Below are 13852 nucleotides of genomic sequence, written 5' to 3' on the forward strand. Positions count from 1 at the left end.
CTGCTGCTCCCACCCCACCAGGTCTTCACCATTCCCCCGACCTCTCCCTCTCTGCTCAGCAGTTAGTCCTCAGCAGTGTCCTTGCCTTTGTACCTCTGCGCCCACACCTCAACAAATTCCAGGCTCATCATGATGTTGAGCACTTCTTCTGTCACTTCTGCCTCCATGGCTATTTCTTTGGCAAGGAGTCCTCACCCCTCACTGATGATGACTCCTTCCTTATTCAGCACACCCCTTCATCTTGGACACTACTTTCAGGCCTTCTACCCTCTCTGGACCTTTTCATCTCTCCTCCCACTGAACTTGTCTCCTCATCTTGTCTCCCCTTGTCCAGTCCCTTCCCACCTATATCCAGGACACCTCGCACGCCTTCCACGATTTTGACAACTCGTGATTTTTTTTCCCTGGCCCTCATTGCTTCATCTTCACTATGGATGTTTAGCTTTTATACACTACTGTCTTCAATCAGGAAAATCCTAAAGCATTCTGTTTTCTGCAACAAAGATCCAACCAGTTCCTCTCCACCAACACACTTGTCTGCTTGGCTGAACTTGTTCTTGCCCTGAACAACTTCTCTTCAACTGCCTGTCATTCTTCAACTCTCCCTCTTCACCAGTCATCTCTGGCCTCTGTCTCACCGCTCCCCTTCTCGTTATACTGGCCATCTGCCCTCTCTCAGTCCTGATACAGGATTTCAATCCGAAATGTTGACAATTCCTTTCCTCCCCACAGATGTGCTCGACCTGCTGAGTTCCTGCAGTAGATTTTGTTGCCCATTGACACAGTTGCTCACCTTTTCTTAAAAAAAAGTCAGTTAAATTATTCACACAAGGTGTGTCCTTAAAGCCATGCTGACTACCCTTGATCAACCCTTGCCTCTCTCAGTGCAGACTAATCCTGCCCCTCAATGTTTTTCCTACCACAGTACCACTGTTAGACTCATTGGCCTGTAATTACCTGGCATATCCCATCATTTCATTTCATTAGCTGTTCTGTAATATTCAGCTACCATTTGGTTGATCTTCAAATATCTGTGGCTGTCTGGCAAATGCTTCCTGCTCTCGATCCCTACTTCCTGTTGTCATTATATGTATTGTTAAATATTGTAAATTGCTATGTCAATTTTTTTTACTCAATTCAGTTGTCATGATGTGCTTATATTGTGGATTAGTGGAGCGTACTGTTTTGGATATGAAATTTAAATCATTGACTGGCCATGCCCAATATCATGGGACTTTACAAGTAATTATATTTCAATTCATTATTACCTGACATGTATTGTATGGCTTTATCATTGCAGAAACTAAGCTGGCTCTCTGTAAACTGGACCATGAAAATACAGAAGAAAGAGAAACCGGTGAGTGACCAACCATATATGATATAAACCCTCATCACATGCCCTCTCCTAGGTTGTTGTATGTCTGGAGTACACGTGTTTCAGCTGAGGTGCTTCTGCATCCTGGTGATATTTTCTCTCCAATTTCACTTGTGGTATTTACTATGTGCTGGCTGCTCTCCAATGCCAATTTCCTTGTATGAGCAAAAATGTGAATTTCCCAAAGAGTTAGTGGTGCTTTGAAAGTACCCTGATTTGCTGCTTGCCTGGATTCCATGTATTGTACTGGGACAGGGGGGCTGCCTTCTGAATCCAGATCAGCCAATTGAATTTTTTAATCATTTTTTTTCCTTCTCTTTTAAAGCTAGAGCAATAGAGATCAGCTGTGGCACCCCATCTGGTTGAGATTTCCTCAAATAACCTTCTGTTGTACCCCTTGTTGGATATAAATTCAGTTGTAACCTTAAACGAAATAAATACTTGGAGGAGGAAAAAAATATTACGAGAACTTTGGGGAATGAGAGTAACTGCCATTTGAAGGAGCTGGCATAGACTTCTTGGTTGAATGGCCTTCTGTGCTGTACCAGTCAATGATTCAATAATTATGTGTATGTTTAATTGCAGTTGTTGTCACGACTTTTGGTTTCCCTTGGAAACAGCTTAGAGCAATCTCAGAGCACGGTATGATGGGAGTAACTGAGGATGACTGCACTGTGCAGGGTCTCTGATGTGCAGTTCATTCCTCGTCTGCCTGATGTGCTAGATTACCACACAGAATGTGTATTTCAAAAAAAAATTATTTAAAGGGAAAATGGATTAAAAAAAAATGTCTGTTGATAAGGTTGTTTACCTTTATAACAAAAATAAGAAACATGAAATGATTGCTTTCCAAATGGGTATAGAGTCAAAAGTAAAGAAGTAATACTAAATCATTTATAAATTGCTGGTTAGAATATTGCAATAGAATATTGTGTCCAGGGGACATTTATTGGAATGGTCTCATGGATAACAAACTTCGGTTAATGTGGAGGGACTAAAGAAGCTGGGATTGTTATCTTTGAAGCAGAAGAGCTTTAATTCGGATGTTCAGAATTGTGAATCATTTTCTTTATGTAAATAGAAACCTATGTCATTTGTAGGAGAGTTGATAACCAAAGGTCATCAAGGTCATCTGCAAGAGAATTTGGGAGTTATGTGGAGTTGACTGCCTGAGAGGTGGTGGAGAATGGTTCAAAAGTTGCATTGAAACAAGAATTGGATAAATACTGTAAGACAAAAGATCAGTAGTAAGAAAAGGGAGGGAGAATAATTGGATAGCTCAGTTGGCACAAAGACAATAGGCCAAAGGGTTTCCTGTGCTACGTGATTCTATGTATAGAAAAGCTTGCTTTTTCTAATGCTTTATCTGGGGTGCTTTGCACGGTTAATTATTCTGAAGTGTGAACTTGTCTATGTATCTTGTACAAAGCATAAAGTAAGTGACTGGTTAACTTTCTCATTAGTGCTATTGGATAAGGGGAATTTCCACAACCTATGGACATGGCTTAACTGTTCCAACCGTCTTTGAAAGTTTAAAAAGTATTTGCTCTAAGAACTTTGCTTAGAAGCCTGTGAGGAAATAATGGAGGCTCTGGTCATATTTTATTTATTTTTTAATCATGCAGACTAGAGAATGGTCACTGTAACACTGATGTTCCAGAAGGGCATGAAGCATGAACCACCTAATTGCCAACTAGTTAACTTAATGACAGTTGAGCAAACTCTTTGAATCAATAATCTAACTGGGAATGGCATAGGTTAATCAAGGGCTGCTCTGGTTGGTTAATCAAGGATGACTGTTTTGAAGGCAGGTCATGATGGACAAATGTGATGACCTGGATTTTCTGGTCAGCAGTAAAGGGATGGTGTGGCCACTGAGACTGACCTTCAAGAAATCTAATCACAGAATTAAGTAGGGTGTGTGGCACTTTACTGATCTGATTTTTGAATCTAGCAACAGAGGATCTGTGGCGTCCAGTGCAAAGAATGTCATAAGTTAAGCAGCCAATTGGATTGAAGAATGCTTGCAGGCTGCAAAGCAGGAAGCAAAAAGCAATAATTTTAAATTTTATTTTCAAAACAATTTACACAAAGTAAAAGATTGTGACTTAAGTTGGCTGAAGCTCAGTTATTGTAAACTTTAAAGATGTATTGTTTTAAAAACTGTTGAATTTTAAAAGGTTCTAAAGGGGGCAATCCAAAAAATAATATCAAATGGTGGAAAATATCATTGAAGCTTCAGTTGCATCTGACTTAACAGTGTATTTTATGGTCAGAGCATTGTGTAAAAACTGAAATTCTTGTAGATCCCTGATCCTGTGCAGATTGCTTCTGCAAAGGCTTTAATATTTCAGTATGGAGGGACATGCCTTCATTGACAGCAGATTCCTTTGTTTACCTGTATGTGTGCAAATGCCAGGAAGTTTCACAGTAATGGAGCAAATGCTGACAGTTTCACTCATTACAGCTGCAAATTCTAGACCTTTGTCAAGATTTGATTTTAGGATGAATGCAGAGTAGTTGGTGAATATGGATGTTCAGAAGAGATTTGACAATGATGTTTCACACAGGCCTGGTTGGAAGTGTCTAAGAGGAAATGCAGCAGCATTGTAGAAAGTTGAGTGATTATTCAGGCAACAGCATGAGGGGAAATGGGTACTGCTCAGAATATGAGAAGCAGGAAGTTGTGTATCTCATTGTCAACTTCTGATCTTAGCTTGTGTAAGGATGATTTTCGGTTGAGGTATCAGCAAAATCATTTCAGTGTTTGCTGATAACATGAAGGTTGATGGTTTGGAAAATGAAATAGAGAGTTTTAGGGGACTTTAGATGATCAAAGATATCACAGCAGATAAACAGGTGATAGATTTAATGTGGTAACACCAGACTCCTGAAACACACACTATTCTGAGCTCTCATGGGATTAGGATACCTGGTGAACAGAGGAAAGGATTAAAGCACTCCATCTCCTTGAAAGAATGTAAGGATCCTAACCACCTGGGACATGCCCTCTTCACGTTACTGCCATCGGGGAGGAGGTACAGGAGCCTGAAGATCCACACTCAATGTTTCAGGAACAGCTTCTTCCCCTGCCCCCATCAGATTTCTGAACAGTTCATGAACACTACCTCATCATTCCTCTTTTACACTATTTATTTGTTTTTGTAACTTATAGTAACTTTTATGTCTTGCTACCGCAAAACAACAAATTTCATGATGTACATCAGTGATAATGTACCTGATTCTGAACATCCCCAAAGAGGAGGAGGAGCATTTGGGATGGCAGTGAGAACCCTGAGTGCACGTGTTGGGAGCACACTTGTGCCTTGTGTGAATGACAGAGAGTGCATCACCTACCAACCAGTCGTCTGCAAGTCCTTTCAGGTACCTCCTGTGGAAGTGCCTGTGATTCCCATATTAGCCACATCAGTCACCTCAGAACCCACATAACCAGAGTGGAAGCAAATTAGTCTTTGTCCATGAAAGAGTGCCTTAAAAAGAAGATAGATAAATCTTATTAATAGATTATAGGATGATAAATAAGATATAAAATAGAATGATTTCATTTGTATAGGGCCTTTCAAAGGCTCCTAAGGCATTTTATGGCCAAATTATTTTTGAAGTATAGTCACTTCTATGATACTAACCAGCCCACTTGTGCATAACAGGTTCCTACATACATTGAGATAAATGTCCAGGTGGTTTGTAGGAATTTGTATTGAATGGTAAATATTGGCTAGGACACAGGCAGTATATTGCACCTTGAGCCAGCACAGAACCTCTAAACAATGAAATGATTAAACTGCAGTTGTGTGTTGAGCTTAGAAACTGGTTAATAGTGCAGTAGAGGTTACTGGAATAGTAATGCAGAGGCTAGGGCTGATGGTGCAGAGACAGTTAAAATTCCACCATGACAGCTGGGTCATCATTACTGAATTCAGTAATCAGTAATGATGACCACAGAACTACTAAATTGTCATAAAACCCACCTGGTTCAGTCGTGTCCTTCATGGAACAAAAGCTGCTCACCTTACCTATTCTGTCCTTTGTGACTCCAAAACCAAGTCAACGTAGTTGACCCTCAACTTCTGAAATAGCTCAGTGAGCCGTTCAATTGTATTAGAACACAGTGAATCCTAGAATTCCCTATCCACTGATACTGTGGGAACCTACATCACTAGTTGAAGGCAGAGGCTCACTGCCATCTTCTCAAGAGATGTTAGGGATAGGCAATAATTGCTCACCTTACCCCTGATTGGGGTTGTTACTTGACAAGTAATTTAGAGACCTGGACTAACAATCTCTGGATTGCTCCCAAGTGCAAATCCCACCACAGCAGCTGTAGAATTTAAATTCAGTTCATAAACTTGAACTTGTAAGAATAACAACAACAAATGCTCTTAGTAATGATGAACACAAAAACTCATCTAGTTCACTAATGTACCCCAAAGGAGAGAATCTGTCATCCTTGCCTGCTATGGTCTATACGAGATTCTAGACCTACCAATGTAGTTGACTCTTAATGCCTCTGAAATCCTAAAGCCCTCTGAAATGGCCACTCAGTTGTTAGGTGTCTCACCACCACCTTCTCAAGGGCATTTAGGGATGGGCAATAAATGCTGGCTTTGCCTGAAAAATGAATAAATTTAAAAGAGAACTTTTTTAAGGTGGTCAGTTTATTAGACCGCAGCTGACAAAATCACACCCCCAAACTCAAACTCCATTCGGACATCTGGATTCTAATGGCGAATTCCAGTAAAGGTTCTGATTCCTTGCTTTCCACCAGCATCTTTCTCCACTACCTTTGGAATTTCTTTCCTAACCCTTCTGTGGCCTTGTTACCTCCTTCTTGTTTTGATCCTTGCCCTTGTTGACCAAGCTTTTGGTCATCTGACCTTGTATATCCCTCTGTGGTTTGGAGTCACATTACGTTTGATATCTGTTAGGTACCTGGGGAAGTTTTGCTAACTAAAGTCACTATATAAATGCAGGATTATTTTCCAAGAACTTGGACAACCCAGTTTGAATATTCTAATTGACATCCTGGGTGACCACTGCTAAATTACCAGACAACGAACAGAACTTTGATAATTGTTGATCAGCATTGAATAATTCCACCAACTGGCCAATGTAACAACTGACTGGGACATTCCTGTTTTTTTTAGTTGACTGGTGTTTGTTTGGAAAAAGATTTCCTTATAGTTTGACAATGCCAATTTTGTTCTGTGAATAACTCCATTTAACTGGTAGGTTGCATGTACTTCTCTGAAAATCCAGTCAGAAAGTCCCAAGATTTTAATGTCATGCTTGACCTGACCTGCAGCCTTGAGATTTACATTCATCTGCAGTATATATCTGTCCCTAATCTCTTCCCATCTTTTGCAAGAAGAGGTAAACTTAGAGCACGTGTGGCTGGTAAGATAATGTCAATGAGATTATGAAATGCAGAACATATAAATGGCTGATAAGGTGATGCCAATGAGCTCATGAATGTACCAACAGCTTTTATTGAAATAATACCATTACCACAAAACCTCCCAAGAAACTTCACTGGAACACTTGATACTGAGCCACATAACAATATAACTGGGATGACTGAATGGAAGAGATACCTGTTAAGGTGGACGTTGATGGAGGAGGAGAAGCAGAGAGGTTTGAAGGAATAGAAAATAGGAGCAGGATATGCCACTTTGGTCATTTGAGCCTGCTCTGCCTTTCAATATGATTACTGCTAATCATTCCCGATCTTTCACCATACCCTTTTTTTGCCTTTTGTGTCCTATCTATCTCCTCCTGAAATATATTCAGCTATTTGGCCTGTGTGGTAGAGGATTCCACAGGTTCATCACCTACTGAGTGAAGAAGTTTTCCTTCACCTGTCTTAAACATTTTTCTTACATGCAGTCTGGCAGTATTTTGTACATTTCAATAAAATCCCCTTGCATTCTTCTAAACACTAGTTAATACTGGTCTAATTGACCCAGTCTCTCACCAAACAGCCAGGAATCAGTCTGGTGAAGTTTGCTTTAGAGGGAGTCCAATGAAGCTTATCCTTCCTTGGGTAAGGAGACTCAAACTGGATACATCACTCCAGATGTGGTCTCACCGACGACCTGGTATAACTGTAGCAAGACATCCTTACTCCTGTTCTCAAGAATGAGGGTCAACATAGTATATGTTGTCTTAACTGCTTGCTATACAGGCATGTTTGCTTTTAGTGACTGGTGTACAAGAACACCAAATGTGCATCAACATTTCCTGATCTCTCACCATTTAAATAATACTTTACCTTTTTGTTTTTATCCTTCCAAAGTTAACAACGTCACATTTATCAATTTTGTGCTGCATCTGACAGGTATTTGCCACTTATTCAACTTGTCTAAATTGCCCTGAAGCCGAAGCCCAACCCTAATCCCACCCAGTTTTGTGTCATCAGCAAACTTAGAAAAATCACTTGATTCCCTCCTGAAGTCAGTGGTATAGATTGTGAATAACTGGGGTCTGAGCATTGCTTGCTTGCTGCAGTACCCCACCAGTCATTGTCTGCCACCCTGAGAAACTCCTGTTAACTCCTCCTTTGTTTCCTATCAGTCGACCAGTTTTCAATTCGTGTCAATATATTATCTTCAATCCCATGTGGTAATATTTTGCGTAATAACCTCTTATGTGGGACTTTTATCAAAGATCTTCTAAAAGTCTAAATACACTTCATCCACTGGTTGACCCTTGTTTATTCTACCAGTTACATCTTCCAAAAAAAACTCCAGTAAGTTTGTTGAATGCAATTTCCCATGTTGTTTTGGTCTAATCCTGTTGATATTTTCTAAGCGTTCTATTATCACATGCTTTTATAATACTCTGGCATTCCAGAATTCAGGACATAGATTGTCAAGCATAGATTCATGACACTGAGAAACACCTTGTGTACAGGTCCTTGCTTGTTTGGTTAGAGTTCGGCAGTTAACTGAGCATAGCATTTTCAGTTATGGCCCAACTTGCTAAAGAATTGGCAGATGTCATGCTCATCTTTCACAGTGCAATATCCTTGCTGAATGGATTGTGATCACCTAGAAATGCATTGATTGTGAAGAAGTTTCTGCATCCTGTGACCTAAATCTGTGTTTGATTCTTCAGTGTGGATCCCTAGGCAACTGGAGATGGTCTGCTATCTCATTGTGGTTCCATCGCTCTAGTGCTGCTATCGTTTCTGTCACTTAATTATCTCCTATCCTCTACTCATAGCTTTTTTGTACATGTGTTTATTTTCCTAATTTCTTTCCCTTGCTCTAATTGTTTACAAGCTATTCTGTACCAGCTCCTTGCATTGATGGAAAATCACATCTCAAATGTTGCATCCTTTTCTGTTTATTGACCTGTGGTATCATACATGTTGAGTTCACAGTGTCCATACTTAAGTACAGTAAGATTTTATCTTCTCTACCCTGTCTTTTTATTTAGGCAGTGCCTCTATGAATCCAGGTAATAGCGTTGAGGTTGCCTGTTAGTATTGTGTTGCTGTACTGGACCCAGGCTCAGCAGCGGCACCCAGCAGGCTAGGCTAGAGCTCCTCTTGTGGCAGAAAGCTACCACTGCAGTTAGACCAATTCTGTCTGTCTCTCATAATGAGGTTATTTGATAAGAAGCTTAGATTCTGATTTAAACCATTTTAATGCAAGGAGCCTCACTTCTCCTGAATGGATCCTGCATTTTGGACCTGTGTGCAAAAATATTCGTGGAGAAACTGTTTCTGTTTCTCGGTGACACCAGTACAATGACAAATAGAAGTTTATAAAAATTTATGAGAGGCATTGGTAGGGGAGATGATCAGAATCTCTTTCCCAGGGTAGCAGTGTCAAATACTAGAGGACATGCATTCCAGGTGAGAGAGAGGGAAAGTTTAAAGGAGATGTACGGGGGCATGTTTTTTGCATAGAGCAGAGGAATCGAGGGACATGACAATAGGATGAAATGAGAAGGGGCAGGAGGTAAAGGCCCAGTAGAGAGAACAGGCTGCCTCTAGGCTGCACACTGCATGTAATAACAGCCTTTCTTCATATGAATAGGCCTTGGCAGCAGTAGATCTGTCATGGATTTGAATGTTTATCCCAAACTACTTCAGGAAAAAGTTAACTGCAGGAAATGTGGGTGAGAGTAGTAGCAAGAGCTTGGCTATTTCTTCAACTGCGTACAGGTGGCTTTTGTAAACTGCTGTTCTGCATGTGTACGTAATGCTCTCCAGTTTGAGCTTCAGACTTTGATTTTTCAGAGCATTCTTCCTAGTGTGCTCACCAAGCCTGAATGATGATTATTTTTCTTCAAGTCAAAATAACACTTTTCAATGTTGTTAAGTTACAGTGGCATGCAAAAGTTTGGGCACCCCTGGTCAAACTTTCTGTTACTGTGAATAGCTAAGCAAGTAAAAGATGACCTGATTTCCAAAAGGCATAAAGTTAAAGATGACACATTTCTTTAATATTTTAAGCAAGGTTACTTTTTTATTTCCATCTTTTACAATTTCAAAATAACAAAGGAAGAGGGCCCAAAGCAAAAGTTTGGGCACCCTGCATGGTCAGTACTTAGTAACACCCCCTTTGGCAAGTATCACAGCTTGTAAACGCTTTCTGCAGCCAGCTAAGAGTCTTTCAATTCTTGTTTGGGGACTTTCACCCATTCTTCCTTGCAAAAGGCTTCTAGTTCTGTGAGATTCTTGGGCCGTCTTGCATGCACTGCTCTTGAGGTCTATCCACAGATTTTCGATGATGTTTAGGTTGGGGGACTGTGAGGGTCATGGCAAAACCTTCAGCTTGTGCCTCTTCAGGTAGTCCATTGTGGATTTTGAGGTGTGTTTAGGATCGTTGTCCTGTTGTAGAAGCCATCCTCTTTTCATCTTCAGCTTTTTGTTTTACAGACGGTGTGATGTTTGCTTCCAGAATTTGCTGGTATTTAATTGAATTCCTTCCCTCTACCAGTGAAATGTTCCCCGTGCCACTGGCTGTAGCACAAGCCCAAAGTATGATCGATCCACCCCTGTGCTTAACAGTTGGAGAAGTGTTCTTTTCAGGAAATACTGCACCCTTTTTTCTCCAGACTTTCCTGCATCCTCACCACAAAATTCAGTGTCAGAAGTTTGCAAAGGAACATCTAAACAAGCCTGATGCATTTTGGAAGCAAGTCTTGTGGACTGATGAAGTTAAAATAGAACTTTTTGACTGCAATGAGCAAAGGTATGTTTGGAGGTATGATCGATCGTGCTTTGGGCTTGTGTTGCAGCCAGTTGCATGCAAGACGGCCCAAGAATCTCGCAGAACTAGAAGCCTTTTGCAAGGAAGAATGGGTGAAAATCCTCCAAACAAGAAGTGAAAGACTCTTAGCTGGCTGCAGAAAGTGTTTACAAGCTGTGATACTTGCCAAAGGGGGTGTTACTAAGTATTGACCATGCAGGGTGCCCAAACTTTTGCTTCAGGCCCTTTCCCTTTTTTGTTATTTTGAAACTGTAAAAGATGGAAATAAAGTAATATTGCTTAAAGATGACACATTTCTTTACTATTTTAACTTTATGCCTTTTGGAAATCAGGTCACTTTTTACTCGCTTAGCTATTCACAGTAACAGGAAGTTTGACCAGGCGTGCCCAAACTTTTGCATGCCACTATAAGTGCAAATTGTTAGGACCTATGGATTATTCTGGCTGTTGGATTCTTTTCTGAAAATATTAAATTAAAAAGAATGAATATTCTTTGCCAATCATTTTGAGATTCCCCTCAAAACCAGCACACCCAAAGCTCATCAACCCATTGTACTCTTGTAGTCCATCGCATTTGCACCCACTCCCACAACACTATCAATCCCACTGTTCACTCTTGCTCTTGAAAGACAGCCGGATGTTTATAGAGCACGTTTTACAAACTCAAGGTTTCCTAAGGTGCTTAACAGCCAATGAAGTAAGCTTAATGTATAGTCAACTGTTACAATGTAAAAAGCTTGGTGATCACTCTGCACATAGCAATGTGATAATATATCTCTGACACTGCTATCAGCTGGCACATCCCAGTAACTGTTACAAGACTCGGTTAGAGTTTCACCAGGACTCTGCCATTCCAAGCCCTGTTACAGCCTTACTCCAAACCTGGACAAAAGAGCTGAATTCCAGAGGTGGTGAGAGTGACTGCACTTGATATGGTACTTGACTGAGTATGGCATCAGAGTTCTGTAAAGCAAGACACAACTTCTAGATTTGTTGATGACAAAAAAACTTGGAGCTGAAGTTAATTATGAAGACGATATTAACCGAATCTGAGATATAGATAGTCTGGTGGAGTGGGCAGATATGTGGCAGATGAAATTTAATGCTGAGGAAAGTGAAGTGTTACATTTAGTTTTAGTTTTGTTTATTTGTTAGGAATAGAGAACAGGTGAGAGGGGAGGGGTTTAATAGGAACCGGAGGGACAATGTTTTCACTCAGAGGGTAGTCCGTATATGGAATGAGCTGCCAGAGAAAGTAGTTGAGACAGGTACTTAAACATTTTTCAAGTACCTGGGGGTGGAAGAATCTTTCCTACAGCAAGTGATTAGGGTTTAGAATGTGTTGTTGGCATTGGAGTGGAGGTAGATTCAATTGCAGTGTTCAAAACATCACTGGTTAAGTATCTGAAGGTATTTGTAAGGCTATGGGGAAAGGGCAGGGAAGTGGGACAAGTTGGGTTGTTATTGCACAGAGTTGGTATGGACTTCACGGCCAAATGGCCTCCTTCCATGCTGTAACTATTCTGTGACTTGGGACGTTTGGGTAATTTTCATCAAATTTAGTTAAACTTGAGAATGGATTAAGCTAGCCTGTAGAGGGCAGATTCTGGTTGAAGACCAGGGAGTGTCTCTTGACTGGAGTAATCGGGTGAACAGATTACCAGGGTGAAGTGTTGAGGCAGGACTGAGCTTATTGAAAGTGGTTAGATGCTGTAATGGGGTGGGTGACCGAGGTGAATCAAAATGAATAAAGTATCTTAATCTGAATTTCTTATCTTTTTTTGTATGCATAATGAGACATTCTCACTATCCAACCTGAAAATAAATTGGTATTCCTTCATCTTGGCAAAATTGTGGAACTCCTGACCTCATTGCACAGTAGGAGCACCTTTGCTACAAGGACCGCAGGCATTGTCACTGATAACCATATTTAAATCTCATTAAAGCCCTAGATTAGGATTTACATTGGGCTCATCCTGTGCTTTAACACTTGCCTGTGCATATCTTCAGGTGCTTTAATTTGTTCACTGTTGCCTGTTCCTGGAGGCCATGCTGGCAATATTAAGCAAATATTGGGAGTGGGGGAAATTTAAGAAGTGTTGAAAATCATGAATAATTTTGATGGAGAAAATAAGGAGAAACTGATTCCGATAACAGATGGGTTGGTAAGCAGAGGACACGGATTTAAGGTCATTTGCAAAATATGAGCAGAGACAGTAGTAGAGTGCCTTTCCTGAGTGCGTGCCGTACATTCTTGCTCCGGGCTCAGGAATGCCATTGTAGGACGTGCAACAGAAGGTTGTTCCTCCTCCATCTCTTGTCAAAGATTTTGGAATAAAGGTGCATTGTTTTTTTTTAAACAACAAATATTAGTCTTGCCTTAGAGTTTCCAAAACAAGCTGCTGTGAACTCTGCACAAGCATTATTTCCTTGTGCCTGACAGTGTTCCATACACTCCCACAGACGTTACCACCTAAGGCTTGATCACAGGTTTGCAAGGTCTCATCCCATGTGTGAAGCATTGAAACTGTATCATCCTCAGCTGCTTGAGCCTGTGCTGTACAAATCACTGAGTACTCTCAGTACTCCATTAGAGTACGATACTAAATTCTGGGTTCAGATTCTGGAGCAAAGCTTGAACTGGAAGCAAGGGTTTGGAGCCAGGGCTGATTGAAGCATCAGAATTCCTGAGATCATTTAATACACCATGGAGCAAATATAGAAACATATTGGCCACCATGACTTGTTTTGAGGAACTGGTTTTCCTCTTGGTTTAAGGCTTGCAATACATTCACACAAGATTGAGATTGTTGGGCAGACAAATAGACAACTTATCACATTTATCACTGGTGGATTCTATGGGGATAGTTAACGACCCAAAATCCTTTAACAGAAGAAAGTACAAAGTGCTCTTCCATGTAATGTTGAGTTACTAGAGAGAATGGAGTCTTCCACTGACTGCTTTACATTCCATGGTTCAGGCAATACTGTCTTGAAGCTGGCATTCTGCTTTTAGTTGTCTTCACAGGGGAGTGCAGGTTGTTTTCTCCCCTCCTGAAGGCACTGATATTTAATGGTACAGATGAGGCACACAGGCAATGATCTGGTGCCTAAACGATGTGACTAGTCTCATCAGACTTGACAGCTTCTTCGACACTTAGTGGATTTGAACTCCTAACCAACATGAATCTTGTGCTTGCAAGCAATAAGTGCTAGATTGTGATTGGGAATAAAA

At 40.6% G+C, this 13852-nt stretch overlaps 1 protein-coding gene across 5 annotated transcripts in view; it reads left to right on the forward strand.

The window, feature by feature from the left end:
* chd6 (chromodomain helicase DNA binding protein 6) overlaps nt 1-13852 on the forward strand; it is a 162044-nt gene that overhangs the window by 20692 nt on the left and 127500 nt on the right. For all 5 annotated transcript variants that reach the window (XM_052031323.1, XM_052031325.1, XM_052031326.1 and 2 more), the window contains one exon: nt 1301-1357. In XM_052031323.1, coding sequence (XP_051887283.1) covers nt 1331-1357 — 27 coding nt within the window. In that variant the 5' untranslated portion in view covers nt 1301-1330. The remainder of the gene's footprint in view (nt 1-1300; nt 1358-13852) is intronic.

This window comes from Pristis pectinata, chromosome 16 (assembly GCF_009764475.1).
Source record: "Pristis pectinata isolate sPriPec2 chromosome 16, sPriPec2.1.pri, whole genome shotgun sequence".
In the NCBI taxonomy this organism is placed as follows: Eukaryota; Metazoa; Chordata; class Chondrichthyes; order Rhinopristiformes; family Pristidae; genus Pristis; species Pristis pectinata.